The 22,793-nt window shown below is 34.6% G+C and overlaps 1 protein-coding gene across 1 annotated transcript; it reads right to left on the bottom strand.

The window, feature by feature from the left end:
* Positions 1–1,513: 1,513 nt before the first annotated feature.
* LOC106154817 (papilin) lies at positions 1,514–22,224 on the bottom strand. The gene is made up of 16 exons (XM_013529316.3): positions 22,072–22,224; positions 14,980–14,997; positions 14,430–14,523; positions 13,741–13,913; positions 13,111–13,201; positions 12,066–12,238; positions 11,706–11,793; positions 11,187–11,359; positions 8,797–8,913; positions 8,421–8,438; positions 6,016–6,109; positions 5,406–5,578; positions 4,826–4,916; positions 2,456–2,628; positions 2,108–2,195; positions 1,514–1,746 (listed from the first exon to the last, which is right to left on the bottom strand). The coding sequence occupies exons 1-16, from the start codon at positions 22,129–22,131 to the stop codon at positions 1,568–1,570; spliced, it is 1,803 nt and encodes a 600-aa protein (XP_013384770.2). The 5' UTR covers positions 22,132–22,224; the 3' UTR covers positions 1,514–1,567.
* Positions 22,225–22,793: the final 569 nt, after the last annotated feature.

Genomic DNA, 22,793 nt, shown 5'->3' with positions numbered 1-22,793 from the left:
ACACAATTTTTCACTGTGTGTTCTGTATTGTATGTCCGCAGGACTTAAAATCCCACTGAATTATGTCCTAGGTCATGCGTTCCTAGTAAAGGGAGACCTAGGACATGCGCATCTACAGCTGCCAGTGTGAGTTGTCCGTCTACGCGGGATGTGGAGGAAAGGCCAATGGGTTTAAACTTTGGCAGGCTGTCAGAATGCATGCCTCATGTAAAGAACATTTGACTCTGCAGACCAAATATACACTCTGAACTGCGAACATATAATTCACCAAAGGACAGTATTCTTGCTGTCTAAATGTACACTGAAGTGTGACTGGCCTGAAAAAGTGATATTGTTTTTCACAAATAAAAAAATTTCAGAAACTTTCACGTGTATCTGATGGAAAAAAATTGTGATGACGAAGTTTTAAGATTGCTCAGCTTTATATTTTGGACATATCTGATTGTTATCCTATTATGGATTTCAAAGTCTGTATTGGGCTTTATTTGCATAATCATTGTTTTTAGATACATGAATGTATATGTATCTGATATGAAACATGTTCGTATATCTTGGTCCGTTGCTGCCACGCACCTTCTTTGCATCCTTAAAAATGCAAGAAAATAACACACGATACTATGTCTTGGAAGATTTTATGCCAAAAAGTTAATGGATTAATTTGGTTAAATAAGCACGTTGAAATAAAACACATGTCCTGAAGAAGTAAAGCAAAATTTTATTTTCAACATGATTCGTCCAATATGCCTAACAAAATATACAGGTAGCTGCAAATTGGACATTTTACTGCTGTGCAAACAACATTTAAATTTCGTAGGAGCGTCTGATAAAGTATTGGCTAGCCTTGTATTTACTGGTAAATCATAAACTACAGTTTAAAGGAAAAGCTTTATTTTCAGATCAAGAAATGTGATAAAATATTGCAGCTGTTGGGACAGTTGCAGAAACTGAAAAACAAATCTTCATACATGTAGAATACCCTAGCTTATTTGACTTATTAAAACAAAGTGACTACAAGATTCTGCTGTATGTAATACCTTTTCCAATGATATAACATATGGATTTACAAGAAATAATCACATTTATTTATTTTGAAAGGTGAAGCTAACCCCATTTAATTAAAGGCGCCTTAGGCATTTGTGTAGATAATAATAATAATAATAATAATAATAATAATAATCAAGAAAAACTTAACAATCATCCCTTCATCACAAAGGTATGTCATATCAAAAAGTTGCGGAAACAACAACTTATGCACCCGTTTTCGAGTTCTGAATTCGTAATTTATCTTGTTACAAGTGAGTTTTACCAGCTGCTGTCTCCATTTTAAAAGTTACCCGAATGAGACACAATACTCAAATACGGGTTTTCCTACGGCAACGCTGGGAAAGTTTTGATATCTTATATCAAGTTGGTTAAGGGGAAACTCATTAAAATTAAAAAAAAAAAAGAAATACTTTATCGTAATAAAAGTTTAACGCTTTAAAACCAAGAGGAGAATATTTTTTACTGCTGATTCCCTGTCACTAAGGGTTATATAAGTGTATAATATATGGTCCACAGAGCCTTATTAGACTTCATTCGGACAGCACACAGCCCAAGCATCAGCAGGGTGAATGTCGCAGTAGTAACCCTTCGGGCACTCCTGTTTGTTCAGGCACATACCACAGCAGATCGGATCACCATTACTGTCAAGCAGAGGATTGTCGTACCTCCCGTCACTTCTGAGACAAGGCTTCTCTGGTTTGACTTAACAGAAATACAATATAATGTTATTTTGCTGATTTATTTTGTCGAAGTATCCTTGGCAAGTTGCGATGTTGCAATATGCACACGCTAAGATGAAAAAAGATAGGTTGGTGAAAACAAAAGATATCACACATAGTAAAAAAAAAAAAACTATGCACCAATGATACGAGAATTGAATTTCATTCATTGTACGTATTATTTTAATTCGAAATTTGAAAACATGGGAATGTGCAATTAATGACTATACTAGCAACGGTCCTTGAATATGAAGATACGGATTAAATAAAATTGCAAACACTAAAGATATTCAGCCGAGACATGTAGCATCGCCGTCTTGAAAAGGGGAAGAATATAAACTTACCACATTTGGCAGGTGGCTGGGGGCAGGGGTAGGTGATACAGTAAATTGTTTCCTGAACGCACTTCTCTCCTGGAGGACATTCTAAGTTCTAAAAAAATGGAGAGCTACGAAGAGATTGTTTTCTTAAATCAGGTAATGGTTTTATACTGTGGTAACTAAGGAAAAGGAAAATTTTTAATGAACTAGAAGCCTTTCGACACACCTTGGGCATGCCTGTATAAGATTCTCCAACAGGAAAAATATTTCCTCCACACCCCCTACACAAAACCAAAGAAACATATGTAAGGAATAAGCGATTGAATAAATAAATGAATAAGTAAATAAATAAATAAATAAAAACCGACTCACATCACACGTAACGGGACAAGTCTTTTGGCATTCCTCCAGTGTTTCGAAATTTTTGGCGTTTCCTCCACAGCCTCCGTAGATAAACTTTTGACACTGTTCAGCAGTGCTATTATAGAAATATCTTGGCATGTAGGCTTCACAGGGTCCGAAATCTTGTGGGGCTTCGCAGATCGCTAAGATAGAAAAAGAATGCATTTGTATATAAGAGGGGATGTTTTTTAATCTGATACTAAAGAAAGTATTTGTTTATCTTTTTTGCTTAATTTTCCCTTCTCTTTGGTATACAACTGTTAAGCACTTTTATATACAATCTCCAGTGTGTATCGGGTAGAGTGCTAAGTAGAAAAAAGTTGAAAAAAGAAAGGTGGGTTATTCATGTAAAGTAGTTCATTCGGTTATATATACTGTATATATATATTTTTTTGAAATGTTAATCACAGCTCTGCACGACATCCAAACACGTATTATCACGTGCAAGCCTATTTCATACTGTGACACTTGCCATTTACAGACTTGTCATTTAATATGGAATATTTTTTCCAAATCATTTTCATCTGTTTTCCCAATTTTATTGACTGGTAAATGAAAATAAGGATTGAAATTGTGTCTTGATTACTTTTAATAATGTCTCTGATGTCATTGTGACATCAGTTCATTAATAGAATTCGCCAGTGAAGCAAACAAAAATACATTGCCTATTCTAAGTCATACGACAACCATTGAAGGCGATATTTTGGATCTCCATAATTTCCAAATTATCTTCTGTAAAAGAGTTACACGACCCATAAAAGACCCTCATGTCAGTGTCTAGTCACAACAACGGTCCCTGTTCGCCGCACCTCATTGGCTGCTACCAGGGCTCTCAAGCGGTAAGGCATTCACTGGAATAGGTTTTTAGAGTTCAATCTGGGATTACATTCCAGGCATCGGTTGTAGGACATGTAGACCGTTGGTTCGTCGAGTAATGACCCACCCACATATTGACTATGTGGTTCAAACATGGCGATTTTGATGGACAAGGTAGCTGCTAATTTCCTTGGTTCTGTAAGCTACCTGCTATTAAAAGTGCTCTGTGCGAGTCGGCAATCTCATCGTGCAACCTAAAAATGTTCCTAAGGTGCCCCCTTTCAAATGATAGACAAGTGGTCGCAGATTATTCCTTTATTTGGTCTGGTTTATTTGGTTTGTTCAGGTTTTCATTGATAATTACCATTGGTATTTTGGCACCATTGTAATACTTACGCTTTGAATGACCCTAGTCGCTTTAGACGCGGCACATTCTTCGTCGAAGGCCTTTTGAGAATGTCTGTTAACTCGGTTTTGACTAGTTGAACGGTAAGGGTGAAATCTGACCTCAATAAAGAAAGTCACACCGTTTCAGTGTTCTAGCCAGAAACGGTCATGGTCCCAAATTCATTAGACAAACCAAAAACGATGTTTTGCTGTTTAACAGTGGCTTCCTCAGAGGTCGCGGCTGGTATTCTAACCTGCTAAAATCGGTTTAGTGTTTGGGTCTTGAAAAACGCGTTCTGGTTGCAATTTGCCCCTCATTCTGAACGGACTGGGTGTTTTTTTCGTTTAGTGGCAGCAGCATATCCGGAAGGACAGTGAGCCCTGTACACTGGTGGTCAGATTTCGATACATTGGGTGTGACCTCTGTGTTGGTGTGAGCATAGTGTGAGCATAACTCTATAAAACTGAGCGGACCGTTCCGTTTGGCGCAATAATCTGACTGGCAATTTCTGTCTTTTTCGTGTCATTCTGTCACAGCTTTACAGTTTTGTAAAACACTGACCGCTTGCATGCAAAATTTCAAATTCTTCTATGCACACATGGAAACTTTTTTCACAGAACCATGCCTTGCCATAGCCAAGCTTAGACCAGCCCAAAGGAGCACTACCCAATTAAATCACTGCATATTACACAATACAGCAGTGCAACAGACATGGAAGTCAGTTAATTGGTAGCGACACACCTGACTACACACTTTTCCATTCACATATCTTATATGAGATCGGTGTTTTTTGAAAAACGAACGCATTTTCACATATGCATACCTTTGAAACTGAAATATTCCATATTAAATGTCACGTCTGTATATTGCGACATATATATCATACGTGAAAGAGTCTGCATGCAACATCAAATTTAAATGTATGACCGCTATTATACATAAATTAATAAATGAAGAAATGTAAGCATTTGGATCATAAAAGAATTTTACACATGGGAAATATAGCAATAATAAGATATCTAAATATCTATTGTTGTTTATAAATGTTTTTTCAGGTAAAGGGGTTAAAACTGTATCCGTTGTCTGCCTATCTCTTGAGTGTAGTTATTTTAAAAGAGTTGGACAGGATCACTTACGGACACACCGTGGTATAGGCGGCCGACACAGCGATTTTGTATTGATTTCTCTGCCACGGACACACGTTTCTCCGTCAGGACACTTTATATGCTGAAGAAAAATTACACCTACAAGTCCCAGTCAATGAAAAGTCACGAACAACAATACCCTTATGTAAAAGGGATCCAAAAGAATTTAAGTATTCAATGCGATATTTGAGGTAACCATGGCCAATTCAATGCTCTCTCTCTGTCCTTCTCTCCCTTTTTACACACAAACATACAAACACACACACACACACACACACACACCTAGGTATTTGTGGTCTCTGCCACTACTAAACACTTCAATGCTACATGTAAATCTGGTTTTTAGATTGCTTTAAATGACTCAAAGTGGTAATGCCTCATGTCATCAAAACATCAACTTTTATTATAACTTAAAAACCCATTATCAAAATCTAATATACAATTTATCCATCATAGCACAGACTGTGATTTGGTAGCAAAATAAACACTTGTATATGGTATGGCACAAATAACGAAGTATATTATTCGTTATAAGTTACATACCTTTGTAAATGCAATATTTTATACTTACGTCACATGTTACCGGACAAGCATTTTGGCATTCATCCAGTGTTTCGAAATTATTGTCGTTTCCCTCACAGCCACCGTAGATGAATTTCTGACACTGACAGACCTTGCTGTCGAAGAAGTACCTTGGGAAAAAGCCATCACAGGGACCGGGATCGGCTGGGGCTATACATATAGCTGTGAATATTTATAAATAAGATAAGATAAGATAAAAATAAATAAATAAATAGGATGAAAACGAATAAAATGATATAGCAGAAAGCAAAATAAAAGATTTTCCAGCATATACATTTTGAAAATTTGTTATGAGAAATGACTTGATATTGGACATTGCAAATAGTAAATCGTTTCAATGATCGCTGCATGAGGAACTTTGCCATGTTGAAATACGGGAACATTTATTTTTCTAGAATGTGGATTTGTTTGCACAGAGAACATACCCACATCGCTGACAGCGAAGGGCTTAGGCTTCAATATATGTAAATATGTATGTGTGTGCTCATTTTATCTTAGATAACAAACAGGTATGATGCCAAAACAATAAAAATAGGTTCTAGCATTACAACTACTAGTTTCTATTATTTTTCATGTTTCAGGTTTTATATTTCACTCACGAACGCAGCGTGGTTTCGGCTGTTTGCAAGGTGGCTTCTTACAAATTACCACATCTTGAACGCAAGTTTTTCCTGTAGGACACTCAATGGTCGTCTGAAAACATTGATTTATGTGTTTGAATAGATTTCCAAAATTCACCTTTAAATTTTTCTTTCCTGGACTTTGAACTACTTAACGATGTGAATATTCTGAAGAAGTGAAAGAGAGCATTCCCTCTCCTCCGTTTGGCTGATCGTACAGAGGCGAAGAAGTACTGTCAAATCAGGCTGCACCAACATTATTTGTGTCTCTCCAGTGCAGCTTGTAAGCAATTAAAGTCTTAAGACCGGGTCCTCATACCTAGATCGATCTAACAGGATCGGTCCATCTCCATGGGGTTTCTAGCTAAATTGCTTTCAGCTTAAGCGGCTAAGATGTCTGACACGCCTACTAAAGCTGCTAGACGATAGTTAATTACCCTTTATCAGCGTGGCAGACATCTAAGCCGCTTTAGTTGATTGCAATTTAGCGAGAACCCCCTAGGAGATAGATCGATCCAAAGTTAAGCCTAGATTACATTTGAAATGCGACGCAGTGCACGTATACTGTCCGTAATACCCTTTTCGTACGGCGTCTGAGCGGAGGTAGACGGTGGCCGTGCGAAATCGCACGTAATCGTACGGATTTAACGCCATGTAATGTAGACATACTCGGCGTAGCCTTTAGTTCTTACGATTAAAAAAAAATTAATCGTACAATTTCATCGTATCTAGGCTTTAGTATGATAGGGGTTGGAGATGGTTCCTAAGTGTGAAAAACAAAGAAACAGCTGGAGCTTATTTTATAAGAGACAAATTCTCTAGGAAGCTTACATAATATTGATAATCCCATCTCACATAAAACATTTTATTGCCACCAGTAAATTATATTTGTTGTGGTACACTTAGAACATATTATTCTTATTTCATTTAGAGTGCATCAATACACTACACAACACCTTGATTTATAGGAAATACTGAAGTGCACACGTGACTGAATAATAATGGGGGAATTATAGTGGGAGTATTTCAATCTTGATTGTTATTTAAGGCTTAATGCTGTATTAAAAAAAAATAATAATTTATTGAGCACAAAAATGTTGTTACATTTAAAAAAAATTAACACAAATTTGAATTAACACAGTTTTCAGACAAGTTTTCAATATATATATAAATGGCATCCTATGGCATTGGCGGCCATCTTGCTTTTTCATATTTCCCATGCTAGGATTCCTTAGGAGTTTTAGTATGTCATTTTGGGGGGTTCAAAGGAAAGCATTGTGGTAAAATAAAAACTGTTGCAATTACTTTGAGGTTTGGCCCTAAAATGGCTTAGATTGCCTGGACTCTAAGTGACAAATTCACTAAGAAGCTTACATAACATTGGTAATCCCATCTCACATCTCCATTGTCACCAATAAATTATTTTAATTGTGGTACACTGAAAGCATATTATTCATATTTCATGTACAGCGCATCAAAACACTACACCACACCTTGATTTATATGAAGTACTGAAGTGCTAAATAATAATGGGGGAATTATAGTGGGAGTATTTCAATCTTGATTGTAATTTACGGCTTAAAGCTGTATTTAAATAATAGTAATGATAATAATAATAATTTATTGACCACAAAAATGTTTTACATTTAAAAAAATCTTAACAGAAATTTGAATTAACACATAGTTTTCATACAAGTTTTCAATATATATATATATATATATATATATATATATATATATATATATATATATATATATATATATAGGAAGATCCAGGTTTATTTGAAAGGGGATGGCGCGGATGCAAAGCCAACCCCCCCCCCCCCCGCCCCCCGGCGTGGAGTTCAAAGCCCGCTGAAGGGCTCCAACAAATTTTGGTCTTTTAGAGGGCGAACACTGACATTTGGTATGGTTTAGAACTATGGTTCAACTAGTCAAAATTCTTATTTCAAAGGGGGAATATTGGTGTGATTTTTTTCCGAAATCGAAGGGGTCAGGACCCCTCTGACCCCTCTCTAAATCCACCAGTATATATTGAAAACTTATCTAAAAACCATGTGTCCTCTAGTATACACTTATATAACTCTATCAGTAACATCTTCAGGTTGTGTTAATGCGGGAATACACTCCATGTGCAATATTGCATAATACCTATTGTGAATAATGCAACTGCATTAATACCAGCACATACTGTAGCGGCTGATTAAATTTATATGCGTACGTGCTAGTATATATTTTCAGTTAATGATACAAAGGGAAGAGAAAAACAAGCTTATTGGCAAAATTCTTTTAAAAATTATAGATTACACGAAAATGATATATATTCAACAAAAAAGGGAGATGAATGGTTATGATTAAAATAGATTGTAAAACGTAGTACTTACGCAGTCACCAACACGAGCCTGGGAAAAATAAGTGATAAATGTAAATTAAAAATGTTAAAGAAGAAATGCACGCGTATAAGGAAATGTTAATTAACTTTCGTGATTTTTTTGCGCCTGTATTGACACAGGACTGAAGCAAACAAATTGTGTTCAGCTTCACTTTTTGCGTCGATGAACGAGAGAGAGAGAAATACAGTTAAAAGGGCAGTTAGGCGTGCAGTTCCGTTCCAACCAAACAGGATATATAATTTCATTTCAAAAATATTGTTTCACATATCGTCATATTGTACACTGCGGAACAAATACGCTTGAGATTACAACTACCAACATTACATTATTGTCAGCGGTCACACATGATCCGTCTCTAACACCTTACCAGTCCATAAGCCATATTGATATTCAGCAATACAAAGCATGGTATCAACGTTGTCATCATTTTGATCCTCGCTGCCGATTGCACTTCTTCTTTGTGGGGCCAGTGTGAACAAATCGTCTAGATCTTTTCTTTCATTACGTCAGTGAGAGAATATGAACGATCTTATTGGTCGAGAAGTGCTGAATGTGACCTTGGCACTGTTCTTCTAAGAAGAGAAGGACAGGGAAACCCGTATGCGTGTTTGTCCCAAAAATATGACTAATACAGATAGATTTTGTGTTGTACTGGTTTGTCATGAAACTAAATTTCTACAAGAAAGTAAATTATCATCTATAGGCGTATAACTAAATTATCTGTATGTTCTATAATGTTTGTTTTATGACCTTCAACAGACTTAAGATATGAAATATTTGCAATCTCAAAAATTCAAACATTGCTTCGTTTTCGAAAAAATAAATATTGATTTTTAAACAATATTTTTTACTCTTCTTATCTAATCACTACACTTTTTAAATAGGGACTAATCAAGTGAAATGGGAAGTGGTTTGTAAACGTTACATAAATAAGTGATTATTCTTTATACATTCATTAGCCTGGGTGAAGTTCATTAATGATTTATCAGGTATGTTAAAAATTACAAACCGCATGAAAGTGTATTTTAGAATTCGGTGATAAAACTTTCACGGGCGATAAATTCCAATATCACGCTCGTAGAAAGCAAATTTCATAATATTGTGCGTATGTGGGAGGGGGCATTCAGTCAAATTAAGGTGAACAGGGGGATGCTTAACTCAATTTCTGCCGTTATGACCGACCTGCCCCCTTGCTCCGGCCGTCACCGGCATTAGTGAATATAGAATATAACTAAGTGTAACATCACACTCAAATTCAAACCCCCTTTCGTTTTCTTACAAGTTCAAAAGATGTGAAAATGTATAACTCTAAAATGAGATTGGAATGAGTGTGCACCGTATTGACAATGTGTTTTATATGTACATCACTGTAATTTTGGACACAGGGAGTGTTTATGATTAGTACATCAGGGGCGGATCCAGAGATATTTTCTGACAGTCTTCCATATTATATTTGTTGATCCATCCTTCATTCTTTGACCGTCTTCCGACAGAAAAAAATAGATACCTTTCATTGTAAACTTGAAAATCTGACCGTCTTCCGGAAGACCCAGAAGACGGCCTTAACCCGCCCCTGTACATGGTACGTATATGTAGTTAACTTTGCACTAAAAATATGACATGTTGAAAAAGTAATGTTATGTGCAAATAAACACTTTCAAAAAGTTTTACGTCTATCTGATAGAAAAAATATGATGGCACAGCTAAGATTGTTCAGCTTTATAGTTCAGATATATCTAATTGTTACCCTATTATGCATTTCGAAGTCTGTATTGGGATTTATTTGTATAATATTTGTTTTTAGTTACATGTATGAACATTAAAAAAGCTATTGAAATAAGCTTTTTATTGATATGCAACATGTTTGTATATCTTGATCCATTGCTGCCACCCACCTTCTTTCCTCCTTAAAAACGCAAGAAAATAACACATGAGAATAATAATTTGTTTTGGAAGATTTTATGCCAAAAAGGTAATGGTTTTTAAAATTTGGTAAAGTAAGCATGTTGAAATAAAACACATTTCCTTAAGAAGTAAAGCAAAATTTTATTTTTGAACATGATGCGTCCAATATGTCTAACAAGATATACAGGTAGCTGTAAATTGGATATCTAACAGCTGTGCATACAGAATTTAAAAATTTCGTGAGAGCGTCTGATTAAGTATTGGTTAGCATTTTACTTGTTAATCATAAACTACAGTTTTAAAGGAAAAACTTAATTTTCGGGTAAAAGAAATGAGATGGAATATTGCAGCCACCGGTCAATTGCAAAAACTGAAAAACAAATCTTCATACTTGTAGAATGCCCAGCTTAATTATTTGACCAATTAAAACAAAGTGACAGCAACAAGATTCTGCTGTACGCAATACCTATTCCACTGGTTTAACATATAGATAAACAGGAATACAAGAAAACATAATTTACTTATTTTGGAAGGTGAAACTAACCCCATTAAATAAAAGGCGCCTTAGTGTAGCACAATTAATAATAATAATAATAATAATAACCAAGAAAAGGTTAACAATCATCCCTTCATCACATAGGTATACCATATTAAATGTTGCGGAAACAATTTATGCACCCGTTTTCGAGTTCTAAATTTATAATTTATCTTGTTACATGTACACGTGAGTTTTGCCAGCTGCTGTCTCCGTTTAAAAAAAGTACCCGAATGAGACAAAATGCTCAAATATGATTCCCTGTCACCAAAGGTTATATAAGTGTATAATATATGGCCAACAGAGTATTGTTAGACTTCATTCGGACAGCACACAGCCCAAGCATCAGCAGGGTGAATGTCGCAGTAGTAACCCTTCGGGCACTCCTGTTTGTTCAGGCACATACCACAGCAGATCGGATCACCATTACTATCTAGTAGAGGATCGTCGTACCTCCCGTCACTTCTGAGACAAGGCTTCTCTGGTTTGACTTAACAGAAATACAAAATAATGTTATTTTGTTGAATGAAGTGTCCTTGGCAAGTTGCAATGTTGCAATATGCACACGCTAAGATGATAAAAGATAGGTTGGTGAAAACAAACGATATCACACATAGCCAAAAAAACTATACACCAATGATACGAGAATTGTATTTCATTCATTGTACGTATTATTTTAATTCGAAATTTGAAAACATGGGAATGTGCGATTAATTACTATACTAGCAACGGTCCTTGAATATGAAGATGCAGATTAAATAAAATTGCAAACACTAAAGATATTCAGCCGAGACATCTACCATCGCCGTCTTGAAAAGGGGGAGAATATAACTTACCACATTTGGCAGGTGGCTGGGGGCAGGGGTATGCAAAACAGTAAATTGTTTCCTGAACGCACTTCTCTCCTGGAGAACATTCTAAGTTCTAAAAAATGGAGATATTATTTTCTTCAATATGGTAATGGTTTTATATTAAGGTGACTAAGGAAATGGATCGAACCAGGTAAAAGGAAAATATTTAATAAACTAGAAGTATTTCGACATACATTGGGCATGCCTGTATAAGATTCTCCAACAGGAAAAAATATTTCCTCCACATCCCCTCCACAAAACCAAAGAAATATATGTAAAGAATAAACGATTGAATAAATAAATAAATAATTAAATAAATAAATAAATAAATAAAAACCGACTCACATCACACGTAACGGGACAAGTCTTTTGGCATTCCTCCAGTGTTTCGAAATTATTGGCGTTTCCTCCACAGCCTCCGTAGATAAACTTTTGACACTGTTCAGCAGTGCTATTATAGAAATATCTTGGCATGTAGGCTTCACATGGTCCGGAATCTTGTGGGGCCTCGCAGATCGCTAAGATAGAAAAAGAATGCATTCGTATGTAAGAGGGGATGTTTTTAAATCTGATACTAAAGAAAGGATTTGTTTATCTTTTTTGCTTAATTTTCCCTTCTCTTTGGTATACAACTGTTAAGCTGTTATAGTGCTGTTATAGAAATATCTTGGCATGTAGGCTTCACACGGTCCAGGATCTGGTGGGGCCTCGCAGATCGCTAAGATAGAAAAACAAGTCTATGTGTATGTAAGAGGGGATCTCTTGACATCTGATACTAAAGCATGAGTTAATTCTAACTTAAGTTTTTTCTTTTTCTTTGGTATACAATTCTTAAATATGAATGTCGAAACCGTATTTTTAAAAAGGGCCGTGAAATCTGGGACCTCGCAAAATAAAAGGTAATATATATGATATACCGTTGTAAGTTAAGGAAAATGTATAATATTTATATATATATATTACGCATGTAAAATCTAGCAATAATAAAATATCTAAATGTCTATTGTTATTTATGACTGCATGATTTTTAGAATAAGATATAAAGCGGTTAAAGACTGTCTGTTGTCTGCCTATCCGATCTTGAGTGTTGTTATTGTCAGACTTGGACAGGACATTCTAAGTCTAAAAAAAATGGAGAGCTACGAAGAGATTGTTTTCTTCAGTCAGGTAAGATAAAAGTTTAAGATAAGATAAAATTAGTTTTATAGGTTTTATACTGTGGTGACTAAGGAAAGGGAAAATTTTAAATAAACTAGAAGTCTTTCGTCACACCGTGGGCATGCCTGCTTCGGATTCTCCAACAGGAAAAATATTTCCTCCACATCCCCTCCACAAAACTAAAGAAAATATGTAAAGAATAAGCATGCAATAAACAAATAAATAAACTTACGGACACACCGTGGTATAGGCGGCTGACACAGCGATTCTGTACTGATTTCTCTGTCAAGGACACACGTTTCTCCGTCAGGGCACTTTATATACTGAAGAAAAAAAGCACACCTACAAGTTCGAGTCAATGAAAACTTACGTACAATAATATCCTTATGTAAAGGGGACCCAAAAGATAAAAATTTAATGTGATATTTATGGTAACCATGATTAATACAATGCTCTCCTTCCCTCTACATATATATCACAAGTCAGATCCCAATTGGGTCTTTGTATAGTTAACAGTGATAATGAGCATGTAAATTTGCTGATTAATTTACAGGGTAGCTGCCAGTTTGTTTGTTTGGCATGTGTTATTAAACTAAATCCTGACACTACTTAACGTGTTCAATGCTACATTTAAATCTAATTTTCTGATATCTTTCCTCCACTCAGAGTGGTAATGTCTCAAACCATCAAAACATAAACTTTGAAACTAAAAATCAAAATCGAATATACAATTTATTCATCCTTAAACTTAAGGATGGACTGTAATTTAGTATCAAGATAAAAAAATAGAAATCATAGCACAAATAATGAATGTATTATACTATACAGATTATATAGCTTTGTGAAAATATTTTACACTTACATCACACGTTACGGGACAAGTCTGTTGGCATTCCTCCAGTGTTTTAAAATTATTGGCGTTTCCTCCACAGCCCCCGTAGATGAATTTCTGACACTGGCAAGCTTTGCTGTCGAAAAAATACCTTGGGAAATAGCCATCACAGGGACCGGGATCGGCTGGGGCCATACATATAGCTGTGAAGAGTATTAATTAAGGTAATATGAAATTAATCAATTAAAAAATTAATAGGATAAAACAAATAAAATTATTAAAAAAAACATAGCAAAAAGCAAAATAAAACATTTTCGAGCATTCTTTTGATAATTTGTCATGAGAAAGGACTTGATTGGAAATTTACTTATTTTCACCAATTTATATACCATTCCACTTGTGTCTAAGACATAGTAAATAGTTATTCGTTTCAATAAACGCTGCATGCGGAATTTTGCCTTGGTGAAAAACGGGAACAATTCTTTTTCTGAAATATGGATTTGTTTGTACAGAGAACATGCCCGCATTGCTGACAGTGAAGGTCTTAGCTTTCAATATATGTATATGTGTATGTGTGTGCTCGGTTTATCTAAAATAATAAACAGGTATGATGTAATGTGTTGCATTAGCGAACTATCCCAAACAATATTAATTGGTTCTATCTTCACAATTACTATTTTCTATTATTTGTCATGTTTCACTTTTTATATTTCACTCACGAACGCAGCGTGGTTCCGGCGGTTTGCATGGTGGCTTCTTACAAATTACCACATCTTGAACGCAAGTTTCTCCTGTAGGACACTCAATGGTTGTCTGAAGACATTGATTTATTGTGGTACACTAAGAGCGTATTATTCATATCTCACGTAGAGTGCTTCAAAACACTACAACACACCTTGATTTATGTGAAATACTGAATTGCACACGTGACTGAATTATAATGGGGGAATTATAGTGACACTATTTCAATCTTCTGTATTTTAATCACCAGGCAGTTTTTAGACAAGTTTTGAATATATATTTATATATACTTTAACATATTGAAAACGTGTTTGAAAACTATGTGCCTTCTATTATACACTTACATAACCTTTGCTATAAATAACATCTTCAGGCTGTATTTTTGCGGAAATACACTCCACAAATGGAAAAGATAAACAAGCTTGTTGGGTAAATTCTTTCAAAAATTATAATTAATATAAAAATGATAAATTACTACAAAAAGATTAATGGTTGTGATTAAAATGAATTGAAAAACGCAGTACTTACGCAGTCAACAACACTAGCCTGAAAAAAATAAGAAATAAATTGTTAATGAAAAATGTTAACGGAGAAATGCACGCGATTAGGGTATTGCTCATTTTCCAGTGGACTTTCTGTTTTTGTGCCTGTATTAACCCAGGACTGAAACAAACACATTGTATTCAGCTTGATCTTTTAAGTCGATGAATGTGTGTGTGTGAGTGTGTGTGTGTGTGCTCTTGTGCACGCATTCTAACCGAGGACACACACCCGCCCGAAACCCACTAACCGAGGACACACCTCCAACCGAGGACGTCCTCGGTTGACATAAGCAGTGGAATGCATAAAGGGGCCCATTTCAAGTTAGGTGGTGAAATTTGACGCTATTCTGAGCCAGTCCTCGGTTATGCTGTATAGCGCGGGCCAAATTCCCGCCACGAGTGTATTAGAAATACTGTCCAACTTTTTGTCTGAAATCGGGCTATACACACGCGTCCTCGGTTGTGCTGTAAAGGGCGGACCAAATTCCGCGTCCTCGGTTGTGCTGTAAAGGGCAGACTAAACTGAAACTAATGTTATATCTCAGATGTCTATATATTCAGTAAGTTCATATTTTTAAACTAAAGGTCTTTTTTTATCAAATTAAGCTCTCCTACTCTGAAGTATCAAATAAACGTACCGGTACGTTAATTAATTTTCCAAATTTCTTCCCGCCGGTACGCTCCATTTTCACCCAGTAGCCTACGCTTATTAATTTTTCAAAAATCTTCCACCCGGTATGTTTATTAAATACCTATTGTACCGGTGGGAAATTACACAAGTACAAGTCACGCTTTTTATTTTCTTAAATTGAAGTATAATGAGAAGAAAATCGAGATCTCAACTCATTACTGTACTGTTCCACAAACAGCACTGGAAAGTAGGTCAAGCGGAAGTCGCTCTCTGAACACAACAGTACATGCGTCACCTGATTTCAGTTTCTATAAATAGACGTGCTTTCCCTTCAGCAGTGACAACTACTCATGTATATCGATCGAATGATGCAATGTCGCAAGGTGATAGGATCATATTTATAGCTAAGGAGGTCATTTCAAGTGCAGCAAAGAAGTTGTGTCTGTTTTCAAACGTCAATTATTTCATGCCGATTTATGATTTAAACGATGTTAAATCACATTTCTATGTAAGATAAACCCTTAGGAGTTTACAGGTATGCAAAACGAACCTTATATCTGAGAATAAATTTACTGAATGAACCGTATGGCTCTCGGAGGCGGCTTAGGTGCGATATATCTGGGTCTTCGGCCCCTGACAATTATGAAATTTAACTCATCCCGTTTTTAAGATAAATTTTAATACTGAGTGAATTTTACCTGGTGAATTTTTTTTTTTTCTACAATGATCAATAGCTAGCTTTTTATGTACAGACACAGATGTGTCTGTACATATAGCCGTCATCTGCGTCTGTCGTCGCCGTCGCTGTCGCCGTCGTCGCCGTCGCCGTGCACTTTTACCGATAACACGATAAGTGGAAAACTGTTTTTTCTTTTGGCTTGAAACTTACAGAACTGATGAATATTCGTAATACGCAGGTCAAGTTCGAAAATCAGCATGATCGGGTCACTTATAGAGAATTTATGCTGTTTTTTCACTTTTTTCAGCATATATGCAGCACCGATAACACGATAAGTGGAAAACCATTTTACCTTTTGGTTTCAAACTTACAGAACTGATGAATATTCATAATACGCAGGTCAATTTTGAAAATCAGCGTGATTGGGTCATTTTTAGGGAAGTAATGCTGTTTTTCACTTTTTTCAGCATGTATGCAACACCTTTGTGCTATATGATGGTACTGTATGGATGGCAGTCTATAAAATTGTCCCTTGGGTGATCACTAATTAAATTAAGGTCTATAAAGTCACTTGCCTACTCATTAATTTTCAATTGGCCATTAAATGAGATTACATAAAACACTCCTTGAGATTTCCCTGTAAAGTCCCATAGGTTTAGCTCTCTTAACTGTGTCACAAAATTAGGATTTGGTGATAATTGTGCAGATAAATGGTGTTAAACATTGCAAATAAATTTACAACAAAAAGAATGTGTTATGCCAACATGCTATAGATGAATAACAGTGCTTTATTTTTCTCAAACTTGGTGGGGTTATTAATATCAAGTTAATACAGCTAGATTAAAAGTTTGAATAGCAGCTTTATTGGAATTTTTTACGTTTTTTTTTTTAATTTTTTTTTTAATTAATTTTTCAAACACTAGCATCTTCAAGATGTGATTTTTTACTCCCATCCACCAGAAGTGCTGTGCATTTTCTGTATTTTTGTATATAATTGTTATTTCTTCAGATTTAATTCTTAGACATGTTAACAGTCTCATTATGGAACTAATAAGATATGTAAAAGTGTTGTTTTGACATTTTCTGCTTCTTAACAATATTGTTGATTATATAAAAATGACGGTAAACCTGTTATAATATTGTGCATTGTGTAATAAAGTATCATAAATGGAAAGGAACTCATCATTGCAGTTTGTCAGATTTAATCATTCACTATGTTCAGCATCTGCAAATGGAGCAAATTGGACATTGAAAATTGTTCTATTGATAGTTTTCCTATGTCAACAATTTTCCTAGTTGAACATTTAAAAATGACAGTTTATTGATCATTTTGTTTTAAAAAAGGTGTTGAAAATGGAAAGAAAATCATTTCAGTACAGTTATCTCTTGTTTACATTTTGGCATTTTGAAAGTGTGACTCTGAACTTCCATGGCCTTGAAGACCTTCCCAAATCACATTTTCTGAATATTCATGATAATTTTATTTTTTTATAAAAAATTTGATGGTCATTATGCTGTTAAGTATTATGGTTTATTGCATGAAAGTTGAAGAAAACCCTTTTTTGGACACTGCTGCCAGGATAGCGGTTAAGGGAAAACCATGTTACTTACGATACTGAAACTTACTGAAAAGTTTCATAAGACAGAAGTGCAGCTTGTGTTTGAAAACCAGTGTGATTGTTTTCTGTTTTGGAGGCAATGCAGGTTTATAGAGTGCTATACTGGCATTTTCAAGTCGTGACTTATCACTCCCATCTGCCAGGAGCCCTGTACTCTTACTTTGTAACATTTTCTGTATTTTGTTAAGTTACAAGAATGATTCTTAGGATTGACATACAGCAAAAAAAAAAAAAAAATTAATAATAATAATAATAATAATAATAATAATAATATATATATATATATATATTTTTTTTTTTATGAGTTTAAGCAATTTTTTTTTTGTGTTTAATTTTCACTGTACCTCATTCTGGCATTTCCAAAGTTTAACTCTTATCAGCCTGACACCTTAGGGACTATTTCCAGACCCTATCACGCTAACTGTGGATCGATCTATCTCCATGGGAATTCTCGCTAAATTGCAATCAATGTAAGTGGCTTAGTTGTCCGTCACGCCTACTGAAACTGGCATGCCAGAATCCTAAGACTCTCAAACTGAAAGCAATTTAGTGAGAAACCCCTTGGAGTTGGATTGATCCTGTTAGATTGATCTAGGTATGGGAACTTAGTCTAATGCTTGATACACATTTTACTTTCATCCTAATCCAATGTTATGCAGAATAAGAATTTGATTTTGGCTATGCATTTACAGTTAGCATAATACATAAGTTCATCAGAATTGACAGTATCCTATTTCCTGCGTTTTTATTTTCTGGTTTTTGTCTGTACATTTGACAGCTTTGCTGCCTTGTTTCTTTCTCTTCTTCTTCTTTACTTTTTATTTATTTATTTCATTTTTTTTTTTTTTTGGGGGGGGGGAGCGGTGTAAAGGTTTTTTCCACCCAGTACTTTTATTCCATCCAGTACTTTTATTAAATTTCTAGATTTTTTCCACCCAGTACTTTTATTCCATCAGTACTTTTATTAAATTTTGAGATTTTTTCCACCCAGTACTTTTATTCCATCAGTACTTTTATTCGGTACTTCAGAGTAGGCTTTTCATAAAACTCACAGAACTGATGATTATAAGTAAAAGAATGGTCAAGATTGAAAATCAGCATGACCAGGCCCTTTTCTTTCTAATGTTATGCTGTTTTTTTTTTTTTTTTTCAGCATATAAGTAACACTGTAAGCATATTTCAGGGAGAACCAATAAGCCTGTTTTCATGAAACTCACAGGAGTAATCAATGTTATCTATATACAAATCAAGTTTAAAAATAAGATTGATTGGTTGAGTTTTGAGGGACTTCAGCTTTTATTTGTATATAAGTGGTTTTCCTCAGATTTGATTGTCAGGCATGTTGACAGTTTCGTTATTGAACTAACTAGATATGTAAATATGTTAGTGTTTGTCTGAAATTTTCTGCATCTTTACAACATTGCTAGTTGATTAAATAAATATGACGGTAAACATGTTATCATGTACTGTGTAATACAGTGTCTCAAAATGGAGGAAATGGGGTGATTATTTTCAAAAATTTTGCATTTTTTTTCTCCTTTTTTCAGTGTACATGCAACACTGTAAACACACTTCAAGGAGAACCAATAGGCCTGTTTTCATGAAACTCGGAGAACTGATGATTATTAGTAAATTAAAAAGAATGATCAAGATTGAAAATCAGCATGACCAGGCCCTTTTCTTTCAAATGTTATGCTGTTTTTTTTTCAGCATATATGTAACACTGTAAGCACATTTCAGGGAGAACCAATAACTTAAAGCCTGTTTTCATGAAACTCAAAGAACTGATTATTATGAGTAAAAGAATGGTCAAGATTGAAAATCAGCATGACCAGGCCCTTTTCTTTCAAATTTTATGCTGTTTTTTTTCAGCATATAAGTAACACTGTAAGCACATTTCAGGGAGAACCGATAGGCCTGTTGTCATTAAACTCACAAGAGTGATCAATGTTATCTATATACAAATCAAATTTAAAAATAAGATAGATTGGTTGAGTTCTGAGGGACTTCAGCTTTTATTTGTATATAAGTGGTTTTCCTCAGATTTGATTGTCAGGCATGTTGACAGTTTCGTTATTGAATTAACTAGATATGTAAATATGTTAGTGTTTCTCTGAAATTGTCTGCATCTTTACAACATTGCTAGTTGATTATATAAATATGACGGTAAACATGTTATCATGTACTGTGTAATACAGTGTCTCAAAATGGAGGAAATGGGGTGATTATTTTCAAAAGTTTTGCATTTTTTCTCCTTTTTTCAGTGTACATGCAACACTGTTAACATATTTCAAGGAGAACCAATAAGCCTGTTTTCATGAAACTCACAGAACTGATGATTATTAGTAAAAGAATGGTCAAGATTGAAAATCAGCAAGACCAGGCCCTTTTCTTTCAAATGTTTTTTTTTTTTTTTTTTTTTTTTTTCAGCATATATGTAACACTGTAAGCACATTTCAGGGAGAACCAATAACTTAAAGCCTGTTTTCATGAAACTCACAGAACTGATGATTATTAGTAAAAGCATATTAGTAACACTGTAAGCACATTTCAGGGAGAACCGATAGGCCTGTTGTCATTAAACTCACAAGAGTGATCAATGTTATCTATTTACAAATCAAATTTAAAAATAAGATTGATTGGTTGAGTTTTGAGGGACTTCAGCTTTTATTTGTATATAAGTGGTTTTCCTCAGATTTGATTGTCAGGCATGTAAACAGTCTCATTATTGAATTTACTAGATATGTAAAATGGGTTGTTTGACAATTTCTGCGTCTTGACAATATTGCTAGTTGATTATATAAAAATGGTGGTAAACCTGTTATCTTGTATTGTGTAAAAAAAGTGCCAAAATGGAAATGAACTCGTATCATTGTAGTTTGTCAGATTCAATCATTCACAATGTTCGGAATGGAGGAAATTGGACATTTAAACTTGTTATATTGATATTTTTGCCATCTCAACAATTTTCTTAGTTGATCATGTGAAATGGCAGTAAACTGTATTATTTTATGTAAAAAAGTTAAAAATGGAAAGAAACCCATTTCAGTACAGTGCTCTCTTGTATACATTTAGCATTTTCAAAGTATGACTTTGGAGTTCCATGAACCTGAAAACCTTTGCTAGTCACATTTTCTGAATATTCATGATACTAATATTTTATTATAAAAAATTGATGATCATTATGCTGTTAAGCATTATATAATATTGCATCAAATTGGAAGAAAGCACAATTTTGGGTGCTGCTGGCATGATGTCCTCAATTGTAAAATTGTGTACTGTTCAAGTCTGTATCCAATGGACGACACTTTGTGTTATCAAAATACAAAATTCATGATAATAAAAGAGTGCTAAATAGAAAATAAGCATTATGAAAATAAAATGTTTGAAAACGAATTTCTTTGGTCTTTTATTTTATTTCATCAGTATCCTTTCTTTTCCTAAATTAATTGATGTTTTATCTCATAATCTTCAATTCTAAAAAAGTGGCAAAGCCCAGCATTAAATATTGTATAACTGTTCATTTAATCATCACCTCTGGTGTTATTTTGGAATTTACCTTAAATATGAAAGAATTTCATAAAAATGTGAATTGCTGCAAAGAAACGCTATATAAAATTTGCTTTGCATTAAAAGTACAATCATTATTACATGTAGATGCATGCATGTCCTCGGTTGTAATGTGTAGTGTCTGTCCGTGTGTGTGTCCGTGTGTGTCCTCGGTTAGAATGTAAAATTCTTGTCAGCAAAAAATTAGTTTTTATAAAAAATTAATTTATAACATTCATACTCGAATAGATTTTACCCTAAATTGAATGTTTTTATTTTGATTTAACCAAGGAATAAGATGTCCTCGGTTGTATGGTGTTGTGCTGATGTCCTCGGTTGGTACACATAGACAAGTATGTGTGTGTGTGTGTGTGTGTGTGTGTGTGAGAGAGAGAGAGAGATAGAGAGAGAGAGATAAAAAAGTAGTTCATACGTGTAGTTCCGTTACAAATAAAAAGGATATATAGTGTCTTATCAAAAATATGGTTTCATATATCGTCATCTTGTACACTGCAGAACAAATACATATGGTATTACAACGACCAACATTACAAGGGCTTTTTGTCAGCGGTCACACATGATCCGTCTTTAACAACTTACCAGTCCATAAGCCAAATTGATATTCAGCAATACAAAGCATGGTATCAACGTTGTCATCATTTTGATCCTCGCTGCCAATTGTTCTTCTTCTGTATGGAGCCTGTGTGATCAAATCGTCTGGATCTTTCCTTTATTACGTCACTGAGAGAATGTGTACGATCTTATTGGTCGAGAAGTGCTGAATGTGACCTTGACACTGTTCTTCTATGAAGACAAGGACAGGGACAGGGAAACCTGTATGCGTGTTGTATGACTAATACAGACAGGTTTTGCATTATACTGGTTTGTCATGAGACTTAATTTCTACAAAAAGTAAATTGTCATCTATAGAAGTAGACTCCGACCCCTATAAATAATTTTTCACTGTATATATTATATATTGTTTATTCTTATGACCTTCAAACAGACTTAACAAAATATTTGCAATCTCAAAAAAGCAAACATTCCCTTGTTTAAAAAAAAGAAAAGAAAAAAAAAAGATTTTTAAACAATATTTTATACACTTCTTGTCTAATCACTACACTTTTAAAATAGGGACTAATCCTTTTTCGATTTTCAAGAGTGTTCTTTTTGATATGATCTTTATGGCATCTAAAATATATCAGTATTCCCTGACCTTGCCCGATTTCAATTTTTTCATGGAATCCAAACTATGCCGTATACCACAGTAAGTGACTGCATAAGAAGTGATATTCCAAATATTTTGTGGACAGCACACAATC

This window comes from Lingula anatina, chromosome 7, assembly GCF_051362555.1.
Source record: "Lingula anatina isolate TDL-2025a chromosome 7, LinAna3.0, whole genome shotgun sequence".
Lineage (NCBI taxonomy): Eukaryota > Metazoa > Brachiopoda > Lingulata > Lingulida > Lingulidae > Lingula > Lingula anatina.
The sequence above is the reverse complement of the archived record's forward strand: the minus strand, read 5'-3'. Positions and strand labels throughout refer to the sequence as shown.